At 41.4% G+C, this 20235-nt stretch overlaps 1 protein-coding gene across 5 annotated transcripts in view; it reads right to left on the bottom strand.

The window, feature by feature from the left end:
- Positions 1-20235, bottom strand: part of abcc4 (ATP-binding cassette, sub-family C (CFTR/MRP), member 4) — a 268298-nt gene that overhangs the window by 209154 nt on the left and 38909 nt on the right. For all 5 annotated transcript variants that reach the window (XM_059970351.1, XM_059970353.1, XM_059970354.1 and 2 more), the window contains 3 exons: positions 12472-12696; positions 7835-7924; positions 4728-4891 (listed from right to left, as the gene is read on the bottom strand). In XM_059970351.1, the coding sequence (XP_059826334.1) occupies positions 4728-4891; positions 7835-7924; positions 12472-12696 (479 nt within the window). The remainder of the gene's footprint in view (positions 1-4727; positions 4892-7834; positions 7925-12471; positions 12697-20235) is intronic.

Raw genomic sequence — 20235 nt, 5'->3', positions numbered from 1 at the left:
TGGAATCATTTTTGTGAACCTCCTTTGACCATATCTGCATGTATTGAGGTGCTGCCACATAAATGGCTGCTTAGATATTTGTATTAATGAGGTGTACAGGTGTACCTAACAAAGTGGCCCATGACTGTATATAATAAACATCAGAGGATCCATCACTAATCCCTATGGTATGCCACTGGCATACAGGCCTCTAATCTGAAAACAATATCCATCCATCTCCATCATGACTCCTTCCACCAAGCCAATTTTGTATTTAATTGGTTAGCTCACCCTGATTTTGCTAAATACTAACCTTCTGGACTGACCCACCATACAGAAACTTACTACAGGTCTTACTGAAGTTCATGTAGACAACCTCTTGGTTACCTCTTCAAAACAATACCGATCAAATTTGGGAGACATGATTCCCCATGCAAAGCTAACCATTCCAAATCAGTCTTTGCTTCATCTCCTTCAATAACTTTTCCACCACTGATATTAGACTTACCAACCCGTAGTTCTCTGCCTTATCTGAGTTTCATCAATAACAGCACAGCATTTGCATTCCTTTGGAACCACACCTGTAGCTAACAAAATTACTAAAACCTCTGCCAGGTTCACAGACATTTCTTCTCTTGTTTCCCATTAATATCCTGGGACAGATCTAGTCAGATCTCAGGGACTTGTGATCCTGCATTCACTAAAGAGCTGTCAAAGCATCACACGGATGACTATATTCACTTCTAAGGGATTATCACAGACCAACTGCTATCGTCCTGACCTTCACTTCCCCAGCCCCCAACTCCCCAGTCATCATGGACTCACTTTCACTACTGAGTGAGTGAGAAGGGCTCTGGGGAAACTCAGACACGGCAAAGCATTGGGACCAGATGATGTGAACACCAAGCTCCTGAAGGACTGTGCTGAGCAGCTGTGTGGAGTTCTCCAGTGCATTTTCAATCCGAGTCTCAGCTTGGAAAGGGTCCCACCCGTGTGGAAAACATCAGTACCCCAGAAAAGCCGACTGAAACTCTTAAATGACCACCGTCCAGTGGCCCTGACCTCACACATGAAGACTCTAGAGAGGCTGGACCAGGCTCACCTCTGACCCCGGTGAGATCAGCCCTCAATCCCCTGCAGCTTGCCTACCCACAGCACATTGGAATCAACAATGCCGTCATCTACCTGCTGAGCAGAGCCAACTCCCATTTGGATAAGCAGAATAACACTGCAAGGATCATGTTATTTTGATTTGTCAAGTGCCTTCAATATCATACAGCCCTCACTGCTGGGGGGAGAATTCAATACAGGTCAGCACTTTAATTGTATCCTTGATAATGGACTACCTGACTGGCAGACCACAGTTTGTACAGCTTCAGAGTGTGTATCAGACATGGATATAAGCAGCACTAAGGCCCCACAGGGGTATGTATAGGCTCAGACTTCAGGTGCAACACTGAGTCATGTCATTTGCAGAAATTCCCTGATGACTCAGCAATAGCTGTGTGTATAAAGGGAGGACGGGAGGATGAACACAGGGCCCTGGTGGAGGACTTTGCCAAATGCCAGCAGTGATTATGCAGAACCTTTGAAGTTAATAACTCATCGGGGTAATAAGTTCGAGGCCTAAGGTAGAAGGAGATGAGTTATTAACTTCAGACTCTGCATGATCACTCAGAGTTGAACTGCACGTGCATGTAACAAGCTGCAGAACTCATCTCCTACCTTAGGCCACGAACTATCAATCACCCCTGCTGTAGACACTTCCTGGAGGTCCAAGATCCGTATGCTCCACAACCGCTGGACTGTGTATAAATGTAGGAGGGGACTATGTTAAAAAATAAATGTGCTAGGTTTTCTAAAACTGACTCCTTCTACCTTAGGCCATGAACTTATCAATCACCCCTCGTATTTGCTCCTCTGTAATCTGCTTAGGGTCCATGAAGTTGATGGCTCAGATCTATAGACTCTGTCCATCTCCTAAGTAAATAAAGATGGAAAAAAAATTAATTTAACATCTCCCCCATCTCTTTGGGCTCCACACATGGATTCCTATTCTGATCTTTCAGATGACTGATTTTGTCCCTTCCAATCCTTCTGCTCTTAACATGCCTGCAGAATCCCTCAAGATTCTCCTTCACTTTGTCTGCCAGAGAAACCTCATGCCTTCTTTTAGCACCTCCTAATTTCTTTCATAAGCGTCCTCTTCATTCCTTACTCTTCATAAGCACCTCATTTGTTCCTACCTGCATATACCTGCTCTGCATCATTTTTTTCTTAACCAGGGCCTCTCTATCCTTTGAAAACAAAGGTCTCCTACACCTATTACTGTTCATTTATAACAGGCATATATAAGCTTTGTACTCTCAAAATTTCACGTTTGAATGCCTCCCACTTACCAAGTACACCTTTGCCAGAAAACAGCCCATCCCAAAACACACAACTGATAGTTTCTGATACCATCAAAATCAAAATTCTCCGACTTAGAATGCTTAGAAACACAGAGCAGACTTATCTTTTTGCATATTTGCTTTGAAACTAAAGCCACTGTGATCACTCGATGCAAGGTGCAAACTTCTGTCATCTGCCCTGTCTCATTCCTTAATAGCAGATCAAGTATCACACACTCTCTCGTTGGGACTTCTACGTACTTATTAAGGAAACTTTTCTGAACATATTTGACAAATTTTATCCATCTTGACCTTTTGAAGTATGGGAATCTCAGTCAATATGTGATTTTGTGTGTGTTGTTGTTTGAATTTCCAGCATCTGCAGATTTCCTCGTGTTAACTCTAAAGCCAGGTGGCCAATTCACCAAGGATTCCATTCAACTTCAACATCTGGAAGCGCCACCCCTGAGGAGACTCGTCAAATGCCTCAACTGTCTTCATCAGTCACTTTTGTCACACCTTTGAAAAATTTAATCAAGTTTGTAAGACATGACTTGCTCCACACAGAACCATGCTGACTGCTCCTAATTAGGCCAAATCCTCATAAATCCTTTCCCTAAGAACCATTTCCATTAAGTTCCCTACCACTGACATGAGACTCACCAGTTTAATAGTTTACAGGCTATCCCAATTTTCCTTCTTGAATAATGGAACAACATTAGCTACCTGTCAGTCCTCTAGAACTTTGCCAGTACCTTGAGAAGGCATCGATGATCTTGGTCAAAACCACAGCAATCTCATCTTTTGTTTCTCTAATTGACTTGGGGTAGATTCTTTCAAGCCATGGGGACATCCACATTAATGTTCTTTAAGAAACTCAACACTACCTCCTCCTTTATCTCGAAATGCCCTAGCATACCTCATACTAATCTCTCCATCTTCCAGGTCCTTTTTGCTAAATACTAATGCACTTCACCCATTTAGGACCTCATACTAATCTCCCCATCCTCCAGGTCCTTTTTGCTAAATACTAATTTGCACTTGCACTTGAACTTGCACTTCACTCATTTAGAACCTCATTCACACCCTCCTCCCCCAAGCACATGCTCACTCCTCGGTCAATGACTTGGGAATCTTTGACAGGGACTTTTCATGACCCCTCTTGACTCCCCTAACTACCTTCTTTAGTTCTTTTCTAGCTACTTTTGTAATTCTTTATATTTCTGAAGAACTCTGTTTAATTTTAGCTTCCAAAGCCTTACATACCCTTTTTACCCCTTCTTGACCAAATACATGACCTCTCTCATTACCCTATCCCTCTCTAAGCATGCAGCTTTAAATGTCATTGTTTCATCAATGTTTGGATCCAGACAATGCCAAGATTTCACAAAATTAAATACGATAAGGAACCTGTTTGCATTCACATGGAGGGACTTGGAAGTTGTAAGACTCATGCCAATGCCCATCTTTTGTGCACAGCAAGTAAATACTGATATTTATTTATCAATAAATTAAATATTTTTATTAGACACAAGACAGACTGCAGCTGCTGGAAATCTAGAGACTGCTGGAGAAACTCAGCAGGTCAGGCAGCGGTCCATGGAGGGAAACAAATCGTGGATGGTTTCGGGCCAAGACCTTTCACCAGGACTGAAGATATTTATTTTATTGATCCAATAAATAGGGGATTAATAGGCAAATTATCCAGCGCATAATTTAAAACAACATATTCATTAGCATACAAAATGAAGCTAATGCTAGAAATTATAACACTTGTGAAATTGGAATGGTACAACTGCCTCCAATGTTGGCACTCATTCAGCCCCCATAGCTCCTGACTGATTTAAACATAAATACACATGAATCCCAGAGGATAACCACCATCAATACGAAGATAGTATTTAGACAAAACGGGGCACTGTTAAAATTGATCTACATGGAATCTGGGATAATAGGTCTCTACCAGATTCGTTGGCAGCATTTCTCAAACTCACAACCTGCAATGTCCAAAAGCAAATGAACTGTGGGTGCACACCAGCACCATTGCCTCAAAATCATACAGCACCTTAGCTTCGATATACATTTCATTGTTGCTAGGTTGACCCTGCAATTGAATGCGTACAAGGATTGCAGAAACTTAAGACAACAGTCCATTGCAGTTTCTTAAGAGCAACAAGAAATGGTTGCCTTCTCAGCTACACCTACACTTGAATTTGAAATCTGGGACGTAAGAAGAAGCATGTGAAAACTTACGCTCTAACAGATTCAATACAAAATCAGATCTGAAATTAAGCATTTTAACATACACAAATTTTTCATAAATAAATCGTGAAAAAGTAAATCTCAGTAAAAAGGTACCTCAGGACTGAAAACCACTTGCCAAAGAGGGTTTGCAATGGCATCAGGATAAGTAGTACGGCTATTCCAGCCAAGCAGGATGGTCCTATTTCATGCCACAACAGTGCTACCACTGCAATTGCTTGCAATGGTCCAACCCACAGGAAATGCAGAAATACGGTTACCTGAAACAGTTGATGTAATATACAGTAGCATCACAAAAATATCCATGTACAAAGTTTCCAACATTAGGCGAAATATATTTTTTAAAAAACAGCATCAACCTTTACATTTCTTTGCAGTTTATAAGTGCACAAGCATTCATACACTGAAAAGAAACTTTGGACAAGTATTTAAAGTGTGCAATTGGTTTTGTGTTATTAGTTATTTCACATCATCAGCTCATTCAAGGTGCTTACAAATTTCCACAAAATACTCGACATTTAAAAGAGATTATTCTAAATTTACACGATTGTTCTTTAAAGTTGGACTTGACTTAAATCTTATGTGTGGAACCAACACCTTCTAGAGCAGGGTTCCCAACCTTTCTTGATGGCATGGATCAATACCATTAAGCAAGGGGTCCACGGACCCCAGTTTGGAAACTCCTCTTCTAGAGAGATGGAGCATCTATACCCAGAATTAGAATACAGCCTTTTGAAAGTGGTCATTGGAAGAGAACATTCCTAAGCTTCTGATTTCATTTTTACCTTTCGTTTGTTGGCACAATATCCCAGAGAAGCAGACCTCGACATCCTGTGCCCTGTTCCTATCTGATTAGGCACCAATGTTTGAACATTTTTTCCAGTTTTTGAGGAGGCCAGGCCGATGATCAGCCAGAGATCTTTCAACATTTCAGGAACATGACTCTCCTATATTATTTCCAAATGCAGGGTTTTGCCAGCACCAGTTGAATTAGAGTACAAATATCCTGGCATAAAAAAAAACTGGGACATATTGCTTTGTAGATAGACACGGTGTATTTAAGTGACTTGTGTTTACTAGGCACCCAAGAGGAAACAAGGTGTTATTTAATAGTCTTTTTGTTATTTAGGGGTGGTGGGGTGGAGATACATCTCTACCAAAGGAGGTGTAAGGTGTTCCTTCCCTCCACTAGCCTGCAGGTCATCCTTGGGCAAGATGTAGCACCTGTTTAGCCCCAACAATCAGGATTATGGGAGCAGGTGGTGGGTGTTTGCATGAGCAGCTGGTGCGTATCACAAGTCCTGGTTATGTGACCACTGTCGCCAGGCAGGCAATCTCTGAAGAGTACTGATAATGGGATCACCCATCTTATAAAGGCACTGCCACGAGAAGGCAATGGCAAACCACTTCTGTAGAAAAACTTGCCATGAACGCTAGTGGTCATGGAAAGACCGTGATTGCCCATCTCATGTGACATGGCACATAATGAACGATCTGATCCTACAGAAAGCGAAGTTCCCCATCAATCACAACCTCTGATGAGGAACATAGGTCATCTGTTTCCTTAAGTTATTCTTTTAGTAAATTTTACCGAGTACAATCATTCCACTATGTTTTAGTTTTTTTATAAAAACTAAGTCAAAGTAGATTTATTATCAAAATACATATACGTCACCATATACTACCCTGAGATTCATTTTCTTTCACATTAAATACAAAGAGCCACAACATAATCAATGAAAATCGGCATAACAAAGGCGATGTATAAAAGACAACAAGCTGTGCAAATACAAAAATAACAAAATAATAATAATAATAAATAAGCAATAAATATCAAGAACATGAGTTGAACGTGAGTACTCAAAATTAAGTCAATTGGTTGTGAAATTGGGGTGAATGAAGATATCCCTGCTGGTTCAAGAGCCTGATGGTTGAGGGGTACTAACTGTCCCTGAACCTGGTAGCACTGGTCCTGAGGCTCATGTACCACCTTACCGATGGCAGCAGTGAGAAGAGAGCGCGGCCCTGACGATGGATGCTGCTTTCCTGCAACAGCACTTCTTGTAGATGTGCTCAATGCTGGAAAGGTTTTACCCGTGATGTTTTGGGTTATATTCACTACATTTTGTAGGATTTTCCATTCAAGGGAATTGGTGTTGTCCATACCAGGCTACGATGCAAACAGTCAGTATACTCTCTAGCACACTTCTAAAGAAGTTTGTCCAAGATGACATTCTGACTCTTCACAAATACTAAGAAAATTGAGGTGCTGGTGCGCTTTCTTTGTAATGGCAACTACATCCTGGCCCCTCTAAAACAATAAGACCAAGAAGTTTAAAGTTGCTGAGCTGCACCACCTCTGATCTCCTTATGAAGACTGGTTCATAGATCTCCAGCTTTCTTCACCTGTAGTTAATAATTAGCCCCTTGGTTTTGCTGACACTAAGTGAAGGTTGTGGCACCACTCAGCCAGATTTTCAATCTCCTCCCTACATGCTGATTTGTCATCATCTTTGATTTGCCCAACATCAGTGGTGTCATCAGCAAACTTAAATATGCCATTGGAGTTGTCATTAGCCTCTAAGTCATAAGTATAAAGCGAGTAGAGGAAGGGGCTAAGCACAAAGCCTTGGGGTACACCTGTGCTGATGGTGATTGTAGAGGAGATACTGTTGGCAATCCAAACTGACTGAGGAAATCACGGATCCAGTGGCACGTGCAGGTATTGAGACCAAGGACCTGGATCCTATTCATTAGTTTTGAGGGGAAGATAGTGTTGAATGCAGAGCAGGAGTCAATAAAGGACATCCTGACGTATCAATCTTCTGCCAATGTTTCAAGGTTGAGTGAAGAGCCAATAAAATGACATCTTCAGTTGACCTGTTGTGAGAGTGGGCAAAGTGGAGGGGATCCAAGTTGCTCCATTTTGCCAGGAAAACTAAGAATTTATCATGATCGATCTTTTTTCCCGACCCAGAAGGTAGCTGCAATCTGAAACGCACTAGCTGAGAAAGTGATGGCTGTAGGTAACTCTTACAACTTTAGTAGCTGAATGAGCACTCGAAACACACAGCATAGTAGGCTACTTGGTGATCAGCGTGGGCTTAGTCGATTGAACGGGCTGCTTCTGTGCAGTTTCACTTGACAACTTTATGATTATAGTGGACCACCCATGCCTTGCTCCTTGACTGCAAACTACATACCTGATCAAACTTGTTTACATCATTGGATAACAGGTTCACTATCTGGCCTGTGGTTGTTTTTGACAGTGCAAGGTTATTGAGACGCAGTGCCTGAAACAAAAATATATTAAAAATTGTGTATTTTGAATCAATACAAATAATTTCAAAGTAACAAAATGTGGATGATTTAAAAACAGTTATCTATTTCTAACATTAATGTAGGAAGGAAGTGCTTAATTTTACTTCCCACATTTTGTTTCAAAAGGCCCATTTCTATACATGTCAGTTAAAAGGATTGGGAAATATAATTGGCACTAATCTTATTAGGTTTTGCTGAGAATTTGCCCAGCTTGCCAGCTTTTCTCAACAGAATTGTTAGAACAGCTAGAGCTGCAGATAGATTTACTCATGAGCATTGATAGTCCTGAGAGTATCAAGGTCCAGAGCTTCAATGAAATGGCCACACTTAATGTGCAGCTAGCAGTTGAATGGTCTTTAGTAGGAAGATTGTGGAGAGTTGGAAGAATAATAGGGGAGGATTTTACGTTTTCCAACATAGAATGGGGCTGCCATACTGTTAAGGGTTTAGGTGGGGTGGAATCTGTTCAGTGCATTCAGCAAACATTCCTTGGGCAATATGAAGAGGGATAAAGCCTTTGAATGAAGAGAAAACTTAACCTACTCTTGGGTAATAGGGTGGGGTAGGACACTGAGGTGACAATGGGGGGAGCACTTTGGAACCAGTGACCATAGATCTACAAGTTCTAAAGTAATTATAAAAACCATACAGAATTAGTCCACACGTTCACATTCTAATTTGGGGCAAGGCAAATTTCAGCAGTATGAGACAGGAACTTGCAAAGGTCAACTGGAGTAGGTTGCTTGAGGGCAAAGGGACCACAGAAAAGTGAGAAGCCTTTAAAGGTGAGACAGTGAGAGCACAGCATCTGCATGTTCCTGTTAGAGTGAAGGGCAAGGCTGGTGGGAGCAGGGAAACATGGGTGACAAGGAATATTGAGACTCTGGATAGGAGAAATGAGGCATGGATCAGGTGCAGGCAGCTGGGATCAAGCCAGAGAAAATCAGGGCAAGAAGAGGACATGAGATAGCTTTGGCAGAGAAGAATCCTAAGAAATTTTAGAAGTACAGTTGAACACACGCTTTTTCAGTTCTGCCCACAAATTTTCTATCGGATTGAGGTCAGAAAATGATGTCAAGTCCGGTTCATCTTTGGGAGCAATTTCCAAATGCCTGAATGTACCACGTTTATCTGCACAAAACAACAGTACGCAAGTATAAACACCATGGGACCACACAGCCATCATACCGCTCAGAAAGGAGACCCATTCTGTCTCCTAGAGATTAACGTACTTTGGTGCGAAAAGTGCAAATTAATCCCAGTACAACTGCAAAGGACCTTGTGAAGATGCTGGAGGAAACAGGTAGACAAGTATCTATATCCACACTAAAACGAGTCCCATATCGACATAACCTGAAAGGCTGCTCAGCAAGGAAGAAGCCACTGCTCCAAAACCGCCATAAGAAAGCCAGGCTACAGTTTGCAAATGCACAATGGACAAAGATTTACTTTTTGGAGAAATGTCCGCTGGTCTAATGAAACAAAAATTGAACTGTTTGGCCATAATGACCATTGTTATGTTTGGAGGGAAAAGGGTGAGGCTTGCAAGACGAAGAACACCATCCCAACCGTGAAGCATGGGAGTGGCAGCATCATGTTGTGGGGGTGCTTTGCTGCAGAAGGGACTGGTGCACTTCACAAAATAGATGACATCATGAGGAAGGAAAATTACATGGATATATTGAAGCAACATCTCAAGACATCAGCCAGGAAGTTAAAGCTTAGTCGCAAATGGGGCTTCCAAATGAACAATGATCCCAAGCAAACCTCCAAAGTTATGGCAAAATTGCTTAAGCACAACAAAGTCAAGGTATTGGAGTGGCCATCACAGAGCCATGACCTCAATCCGATAGAAAATTTGTGGGCAGAACTGAAAAAGCGTGTGCAATGCAAGGAGGCCTACAAACCTGACTCAGTTACACCAGTTCTGTCCGGAGGAATGGAACAAAATTCCAGCAACTTACTGCGAGAAGCTTGTGGAAGGCTACCCAAAATGTTTGACCCAAGTTAAACAATTTAAAGGCAGTGTTACCAAACACAAAGTGTATGTAAACTTCTGACCCACTGGGAATGTAATGAAAGAAATGAAAGCTGAAATAAATCACACTCCCTACTATTATTCTGACATTTCACATTCTTAAAATAAAGAAGTGATCCTAACTGACCTAAGACAGGGAATGTTTTCTAGGATTAAATGTCAGGAATTGTGAAAAACTGAGTTTAAATGTATTTGGCCAAGGTGTATGTAAACTTCTGACTGTATATATACTTATATATATTAAACAGAAAAGTGATTGGAGTAGAGATCTTGTTGTAGAGCAGCAGGAGATAAGCAGAATTTTTAATGTACATTTCGTTGTGGAGAAAGACATGAATCTGTCAAAACCAGGAAAAGTTAATGGGGAGATCTCAGAGAAAGTCAGCATTACAGTAGAGGAGGTGCTGGATTTCTTAATAGGTGTGAAGATAGAAAAATCTCCAGGGCCCACCATGTATATCTAAGAACTCTGTGGAGGCAAGAGGAGAAACTGTGGATCCCCAATCATCACCATATGATATTTGCATCATCATTAGCCATGAGTGAGGTGCCAGACCAGTTTATTTAGGAAGAGTGACAAAGAAAAACCCGAGGAACTATAGTCCAGTTAGTCTGTGGCAGTAAATTACTGGAGAGGATCCTGAGGATAAGATACGGTACATGTATATTTGTAAAGACGTGGACTGATTAGGGATAGCCAGCATTACTATGTGTGCAGGAGGTCACCAAGTTTGGTAACATGACCTAGAAAGTCAATTGGGGTAGGGCAGTAAACATGGCTTATATAACTTACTAAGGTTCCATACGGGAGGCTGCTCTGGACAGTTACATTGTGTGGGATCCAGGGAGGGCTGTCTAAATGGATAAACAACTGGCTCAACAATAGAAAGTAGAGAGTGATGATAAAATGTTGTTTCTCATACTGGAAACTTGTACCTCAGAGGCTAGTGCTGAGCTTATAGTTGCTTGTCATCTGCATCAACAATTTTGTTAAAAATGTTCAAGGCATGGTTACTAAGTCTGCAGTTCATACTAAAATAGCTTAACCACATTGCACAGCACACCAGAATGGGGAAGGTAATGCAGCCCATGTTATGCTCTGATAAAGTGCCATAAAACAGGATTATTTGCAAAGTTGAAGTATATTTCATAAAAGTATAGTCATATGACTAATAATTAAACCACCAACCAAGCCTTATATGAAACCTAAGTGATCCAAACAACTGAATAAGCAGAAAGAGGCCCAGCAAATTGGCAGGACAACTCAGTAACTGCATCTTCACCTTTTCAACTAACTTAATTTGAGGGTTCTGAACAGTCTAGAAGATCCGGTGAAAACAAATTAAAGGAACACGGCGCACATGGGTAGCTACAGCCCAGGAACATCCACTACAGAAAGAGGACACTGAGTTCTGAACTCAGAGAAGATTACAATCTATCTGACCAGTTCAGCTCTCATCTGACAAGTTATACCCTTGTCCAAACCATCAGTTTAAAAGAGCCAGTTAAAAGCAAAAACATTAAATTATAAGGACTGACTGAATGCCTTTAGTGAACTGAACGGTAATAAATCCCAAATTGTATAAGGTTACAGATAAAGGCCCAGTAGGTAGAATTAGTGAGAGACTATTAGTGATTCCCTTTGTTTATTTGGGACACTATGCTGCTTAATTGGGGCAGGCAATTATTGCCGAATATTTTCTACGTAGCATCAGTCGTATGCACATCATGTGACCTCTAGACATTACATTGTGCTTAGAGCAAACAGTTTTTTAAAGAGTGTCATTTGAATGTGTTTATGTTCAAAAAGCAGTGATTTTAGTCACTGATATTCGGCGAAAAATAAACAGTAGGACAGTTCAGATTTGTTGTACTCATGCAGTTTCAAGTATTCAGGCTTGGAGATGCCAGAAACAGCTGGGAGTGAAAATGAAACGATTTCACTACTTCAACAAGTTAGGCACTACAAAGAGGTTTTTAAGGTATCAACAATCATCTTGAATGTTATAAATATAATGAAGATTTGGAGGATGCAACTGTTAAAAGCAGTGTCTGAAGGCAGCTAATGTCTGCATTAGGTGTCTGTGCTAATTTTGTTCATTTACAGGTGTTCAAAAGAACACGTCAGCATACACTGAATTAATTCCTCCATCAATAACAATTAGGAACTAATGCACAGTGTTCTGGTAATGTAGAACTTTTGGTAGTGTTCTAATTTATTCTACATATCATTTAAATACATAATACGTTACTCAGTTAAATGATAGGTTATCTTTTGCATATCTTTTTAGTTATTAAACTTTAGCTAATTGGGCAACCACTTAATTGGGCCAAAATGCACTGGTCCTGATATGCATCATTTAACTGGAATTCACTGTATTTTATCGTGAACCAATTTTGTCATGTGTATCCATCAAAAATTAAACCACACTAACCTTTGCAACTCCATAGAGAGGCAATCATTGACAGTAAATTTCTTACCTTTCTGTAAATCATATGGCACATTGCTATCCTTAGTTTCATTCCACTCCTTTGTACATGAAAGAAGTACAGGTGATGTAGAATTGCCAAAAACAACGTACAAAGTGATAGGCCAGCAGCATATCCAAAGGCAGTTTTAGAAGCTTCTGTATCATCCTTATCGTAGTTTTCAAAAAAACTAACAATTTTTCCCAACATAATAGGCTGAATAATTCTTACTAATTCCTGAAAAGTAAAACAAAACAGATCAACAATATATTTTGAGAAGCTCTAAAAAAAATTGGACTAAACATAAAAAAGCTGTGGTATTAGGATTATTTTGAAAAGTACCTAACATAATTTTCCATTTGAAAAATATCATAAAACCAAACTTAATCAGTAAAACTGATATGCTTTATAAGTTAGTGTATTGCTTCTTTGAAGATTATCTTCGAAGCATTTTTCCCATCCTTCAGAGCACCCACCCTTGTTTGTATTTGGAACAGAATACTGTAGAGAAGGACAAACCAGAGAAAAATCTACAGACAAGAAGAAATTTGCAGATGCTGGAAATCCAAGCAACACACACAAAATGCTGGAGGAACTCAGCAGGCTGGGCAACATCAATGGAAAAGAGTAAACAGTCAATGCTTTGGCCTGAGAACCTCCATCAGGAACAAAAAAAAATTAAAAGTCAGAGTAAAAAGGAGAGGAAGATGTACAAAGTGGTAGGTGATAAGTGAAAACAGTAGAGGGGGAGGGGTGAAGTGAAGAGCAGTGGAATTACTGGTGAAAATAAAGGGCTGGAGAAGGGGGAATGTGATAGGAGAGGACTGAAGGCCATGGAAGAAAGGGAAGGGGGAGGAGTACCAGAGGGAGGTGATATGCAGGTAAGGAGATAAAGTGAGAGGGGAAATGAGAATGGGAAATTTTGAAGGTGGGGGGTGCAATTACTGTAGTTCGTGTTCTAGAACTTCCGATTGAACATCAACTTCTCAAATTCTGGTAACTGCCCCCCACTTCTCTTTCACCATTCCCATTTCCCTCTCTCACCTTATACCTTACCTGCCCATCATCTCCCTCTAGTGCTCCTCCCTCTTCCCTTTCTTCAGCAGCCTTCTGTCCTCTATCACATTCCTTTCTCCAATCCTTTGACTCTTTTGCCAATTGCCTACCCAGCTCTTTACTTCACCTTAACCCCCTCCCAATTTCACCTATCATCTATACTTTTCCCCTCTCGTTTCCCCAGTTTCTTACTATAACTTCTAATCTCCTTTTTCCATTCCTGATGAAGGACCTGTTGTTGATGCATTGCTGTACTACCAAATCCAATTCAAACCAAATCATCAAGTTCTCTGATGATACAATAGTGGTTGGCCTCATCAACAATGACAACAAAATGGCATACAGAGAGAAGGTACAGGGGCTGATAGAATGATGCCAGCACAATGACTTGAGTCTCAATGTGGACAAGGCCATATCAATGATTGTCGACTTTAGGCTGATCACCCCTCACTGCACATACATGGCTCCTCTGCGGAGAGAGTTAGGAGCACCAAGTTTATGGCAGTTCACAATTTCACCTGGTCCCTTAACACCACCTCATTAGTCAAGAAAGTACAGCAGCATCCCCACTTCTTGAGATGATTGAGGTGAGCAAGTCTTCCACTGCACCCCCCACCCATTTGAACCAATCTTATAACAAGTGAACCATTTCCTTACCAACTGTATGGGAGTTACAAGGCATCTGACCATATAAAGGCTTTCAAGGTTTGCTAAGAGGATCACTAGAGTCTCTCTTCAACCCAAGATATTTGTCAGGAGTACTGGCTACATAGTACACTTAGCATTGTCAATGCTCCCTCCCATTCATCCAATAATCTCTTTGACCCCTTAACATCAGGCAGGAGATATTGTTGTACTAGGACAAGAAGTGTTAGGGTGGGAAACAGCTTCTTCCCCCAGGCCATAAGACTACCCAACTCCAGGTGTCATCGTGCATGAAGCGCCAGTAGCATTATACTCTTTACTTTCTAAATTTGTATCAAATATGGACTTCTATCATTTGTTAATTTTTGTGGTAATATTACTTTGTGTGTTGTGTATTACATGTACTGTGGTGCTCCTCTTGGCATATTCATGTTTACAGTTGAATGGGATTAAAATGAACTTGAACCTGCTGAGTTCCTCCACCATTCTGTGTGTATTCCTTTCTTCCTCTGCCACATCTGATCTCATGGCAAAACTTCTTCAGCCAGACGTCTGCAATGCCTCCTTTTGCATTGAGCAGGAATTACCCCTCCACCCAGGTAAGACTCCACTCGCTTCACGTCTTTCATAGCTAAGTCACTTCTAATGCCCTATTTAAGTTTGCCGACAGCCTCAGTTTTGTTGGCTGAATCAAAGGTGGTGATGAACTGGCATAAAGGAGGAAGGCTGAAAATCGTGTTGAGGAGTGGCAAGAAACTGCCACTCAGTGTCAGCAAAATCAAAGAGATGATCATGGATTCCAGCAAGAAGCTGCTGGAGGTTCCTGAGCCAGTCCTCATCAGGGCATTGATTTTAACTTCCTTGGCCCTGGGACCTGCATGCAAGCGCCATCACAAAGAAGACATCACAATGCTACTGCTTTCTTAGAAGTTGATGCAGATTCAGTATGCCACCTAAGACACTGACCGACTTCTAAAGATGCAGTGGAAAATATCCTGACTGGATCCATTACTGACTGCACAAGAAACACCAATGCCCAGGAACAAAACAGTCTACATAAAGTGGTGGATACAGCCCAGTACAGTACAGGCAAAGACCCCCCACCACCAGATTTACAAGGTGCGCTGTCACAAGAAAACAGCATCCGTCATCAAGGACCCCAACATCCAGGCAATGCTCTCCTCTTGCTACTGCCATCCTGAAGGAAAGAGTGTCAGGTCCCACACCATCAGGTTCAGGAACAGTTATTACTGCTCAACCATCAGGCTCTTGAACCAGAGGGGATAACTTCACCCTCACCTCAACATGAACTGATTTAAAAGACTATGCATCTCCTCCAACCTCATTTGCTGCTTTTGGTGCCCACAGAATGGCCTCATCTGCATCAATGACAGCAACTGCAGACTAGGTGATACCCTGTCCACCTGGGCTGCCACTTCCAGGGAACTATATACCTTTAGCCTTGTATCTCTCTATATGATACTCTCCCAGGCTCTGCCATTTATTGCACAAGTCCTGCCCTGGTTTAACTTACCAAAATATACCTCACACTTGTCCAAATTCCATCTCCCATTCCTTGGGCAGCTTCCTATGCTCACCAAGGTTCTCTTACAAGCTCAGATCTCCTCTTTCACTGTGGAGAGAGGTTGAGATGGAGCTAAGCTGCATCTTTGGAAACAGCTCTATTTCCATCTTTAATATCTTTATTTTTCCCTTTCAGGGTTCGTACCCTGACCCAGAGTTACACACTGACTGCAGTTCTTTGTGGGAATGGGACCCGTTCTCAGGGTTTCAGGACAGGCTGTTGTTCTGCACACCAAGGGCTCGGCCTAAGAGTCCGGCCTGGTTTTGGAAGCCTAAGATTTTGGGGCTCTGGAGTCGGGCGGGTTGAGGCTCAATGTCACAGCAGGAGACCAGTGTGTCGACAGGGGAGCCGGACAATCTACTGCTGTGTGCCCAAAGACCCAGGATCCTCGCAACCTTCAGGCATAGAGCACGATAAAAGCAATGTAATGGACTTTTAACATTGTAAACCAGCGAGTTGTATGATATGTCTCCCCGCTCGCTGGGAAAATGGAGACACCTCCTTCTGCCTTTTGTTTTCGCGGATGGTTGCGAAGAGAAAGCATTTCAGGATGTGTATTATATATATTTCTCTGACATTAAATTGGATCTTTGAACCGATATTTTTGGTTTGTATTTCAAATTTCTAACACCTAGAATTTTTTTTATTTCTCCTCAGGACCCTCCATGTTTCATTTGGCAAGTACAATAAAGGGAATACTTTTTTATTATTTTATTTTATTTGATAGTGAGGAAATCAGTATTATATCATTTCAAAAATTTGCATTCATTTTTTTTAAGTTTATGGGGCTCTTTGACATTTGAACTCTAAACACAATCAGAATTTTCACACTGAAATGAATGGAAGTTAAGCTCATTGTAAATCTAGAAGTCACACAAGATTGAGGAGAATATATCTCAGCAGGTCAGAACATTAACAGACTCGGGGCCTGAAAGCCTGAATAACCAGTTTCTGTGTAGAATGTGCTTCAATCTGTGAAATTTTGCGGTGAAAAGTTCAAAGTAAATATATGCCACCCACGGGCATACTCACTAAACCTATAGAATAATAACCATAAGAGAATCAATGGAAGACCGCCCAACTTGGGCGTTCAACCAGTGTGCAGAAGGCAACATGTGCAAATATAAAAACAAAACAAATAATTATGTAATCAATATCAAAAGCATGAGATGAAGAGTCTTCCAAAGTGAGTCCATTGGTTTTGAGAACATTTAAATGATGGGGCAAGTGAAGTGGTTCAAGAGACTGAAGGTTGAGAGATAGTAACTGTTCCTGAAAATGGTGGTGAGTCCCAAGGCTTCTGTACTACTTCCTGATGGCACCTATGAGAAGAGCACATGCCCTGAGTGGTGGAGTCTCTGGTGATGGATGCTGCTTTCATGTGACAGTATTCAATGTAGATATGCTCAATGGTAAGGAGGGCTTTACTGGTGTTGGAGGAGGCTGCATTCACCACATTTTGTAGGATTTTCCTTTCAAGGGTGTTTCCATACCAGGCTGTGACACAGCTAGTCAGTACACACTCCACAACTATAGAAGTTTGTCAGAGCTTTAGAGATCATACCAAATCTACGCAAACCCCTAAGGAAGTAAAGGCGCAGCCATGCTTTCTTTGTATTTGGACTTGCATTCTGGACCCATGGTGAATCCACCGAAATAAGACTGTGGAATTTAAAGTTGCCAGCCCTCTCTACCTCTGATCTTCCGATGAGGTCTGGCTCATGAACCTTTAGCTTCCTTGGTCTTCCTGACATTGAGAGAGGTTGCAATAATTATGGCACCACTCAGGCCGATTTTCAAACTGCCTCTTACACACCGATTCATAACCACCTTTGAGGAAGCAAAATTTGATGAAAGGAAGAATGAACCAAGCAAACTAAAACTGATAAAAGTACATAGAAACCCGGTAAAATAGAAAAACGACGGGGAGTGTGACATTCATGAGGGGCGTAGATGGCATGAATGCAGACACTTTTTACTTGGTTTTGATTCTCTTTCCTTCAAGGGCATAGGTTCAAGGTGAAAGAGGAAAGATTTAAAAGGCCCTGAGGGGCAACTCCTTCAGGCAGTGTGTGATGTGTATATGGAACAAGCTTTCACAATATGTGCCCAAGACAAATAGGCCTAAATTAGTTGGGCATTTTGGTCAGCCTGGATCAGTTGGGCTAAAGTACTGTATTACTCCGATTCAATTCAGCTCAATGAGCCTGTTTCAGCATTCGATATGTTCGTGGCTTCTCTAAATTCAACACGGTGTTCGTTCTTTCTGGACATCGCTTGATTATTTTAGTCCTAGGAACAATAATAACTTCATGATTTTTTTAAAAAATAATTTGGCTTCAACTGTTTCCTCTGGGCATAGAAATTTCTCATTTCAGTTCTTATCCTTGGATTTGATACGTGGTTGTAGTTTCCAAGTTCCTGCATCTACTCCATCTAATCCTTTTAGAATTCTCCCTCTTCATTTTTCTAAAAGGTAGTGAATCTATCTGCTAATTAAAATCAATCTCTTTACACGTGTCAGACTTGCTATTCAGGAATCAGTCTGCTGCCCAACTCACGGCAGAAGGAGACAATGATTGCACAAATTACCCAAGATATGGTCTCACCTAGCCTAGATACAAATGCAAGAAGACATTGCTGCTTCTGTACATAAAACCACAACAGACTGGCATCCTACCCGGGGTGGGTGGGGTTCTCATACTCTCAGTCGCTTCACACCACGGAAACTGGCATTAGCACCAGCCTGATCAGCCTGTAAGGCTCGGGACAGACTTTAACTTAACCATACATAAAACCCTCCCACTATGAAGACCAACAGATCATTTGCCTTCTAATTGCCTGCTGAATTTGCATGCTTACTTTCAACAATAGGTGACCAAAGAAAGCCAGTTTTCTTTACCTCCCTTCCCAAAACGCCACCATTCAGATAATAGCATACCTTCCTGTTTTTGCCACCAAAATGAATAACCTGTCAAACATTTGCCTATTCATTCAACCTGCCCAAATCACTCAGTACCCTTCTCACAGCTCGCACTCAATTCAGTTTTATGTAGTCTGAAACTTGGAAACATTATACCTGGTTCACCCTGGATATGAATACTCAACTTATCAACATCCCATACAATTGTTTGAGAGACCAGTGGGATCAATGGAGATGGATTCGTTGGCTCTTGCAGGCATCTGCTGCGAGGTGAGAATGGAGCATTTCCACAGCCCTTCTTTTCCTCCGCCCTTTTCAAATGCAACTTTTAGGCTCTGTGGTGCTGAGCAAAGCTGGTTGTATTGATCAGTCTCATTTACTCAATCAAGAGTCAGTGAGGCAGAATGGTGGCTGCTCTTCATGTGCCTGTTTGCACTCGTTATAGCTATTTCTATGATCCTCTCACACACACTGTTTTTGTTCCTTCCTGCCTTACCAGCAGTTCAGGTTACTCAGCAACATAACCTAGGGGACTGCCTGCACTTAGGAAAATACACATTTATTCCTAGCCTTTGTTTACTGCCTGCCAAGCACTGTGATATAATTACATTGGCTCTAATCATGTGTTTTAAATTTGCACGCCAATCTCCTAGAAAGGAGCTGACTGAAAGCTTTCTAAAAAGCCAAATACATTGTGTCAACTGGTTCCCCTTCACGTATTCTGAGAGTTACATGCTCAAAAATTTCAATGGATTTGTCAATCGCATTTTTTGTCAATAATATAATTTGACTTTGTCCTATCCAGTCTATTGGAAGTGTTCTATTCCTAATTTTTTTTATATATCAAACAGAGTCGTAAACTTTTCTGCAGTAAGATGATCACAATGTTCTATTTTCATAAGATTGTAGATTTAGGCTGTTCCTGTGACTAACAAAATATCAGAAGATGCATTGCTGAATCATCAGGAGTAACTTAACACCAAACAGGTTTTATTCTCCTGTAGGCGTGTGGTGAACTACATGTGCCTGTCTGGACACGCCCCCTGCTGACTGCTCCTGTGGCTCCTCCCGCAGACCCCTGTATAAAGGCGATCAGAGCCTGGGCCCGGCCTCTCAGTCTCCAGGATGTAGTATGGTGGTCACTCACTGCTGGTTCCTTCTTCCAGTCAATAAAAGCCGCTATCTCGCCTTTACGTCTCAGAGTGAGTTATTGATGGTGCATCAAGGCGTAGAAGGAAAGGGATTCATCGACTGGATTATTGAGTGAGGCCAGATTTCTCCATGAGAAACCATTAAACAGGCATATCTATATATGCTCTTCTCTATCTCATTTTCTAAAGTACATTTGAGAACCTCTAGCTGTTGGAACTCTTCCAGAGTTTAAAAAACTTTTGAGGATGGCAGACAATATATTCATTATTTCCAAGGATATGCAATCTGGGGCATCCATTTTAAGCCCAGCCTTCAAACCCAACAATTTCACTAATAGTAATGAAGTTGATACAAACCCATCTGCCCAGGTAGGCCCATTGCTTCTGCCTGATCCTACTCCACTGAAGTTGTATCC

Source organism: Hypanus sabinus, chromosome 5 (genome assembly GCF_030144855.1).
Source record: "Hypanus sabinus isolate sHypSab1 chromosome 5, sHypSab1.hap1, whole genome shotgun sequence".
Classification (NCBI taxonomy): domain Eukaryota; kingdom Metazoa; phylum Chordata; class Chondrichthyes; order Myliobatiformes; family Dasyatidae; genus Hypanus; species Hypanus sabinus.
Note: the sequence above shows the minus strand (reverse complement) of the source record. Positions and strands in the feature narration are given on the sequence as shown.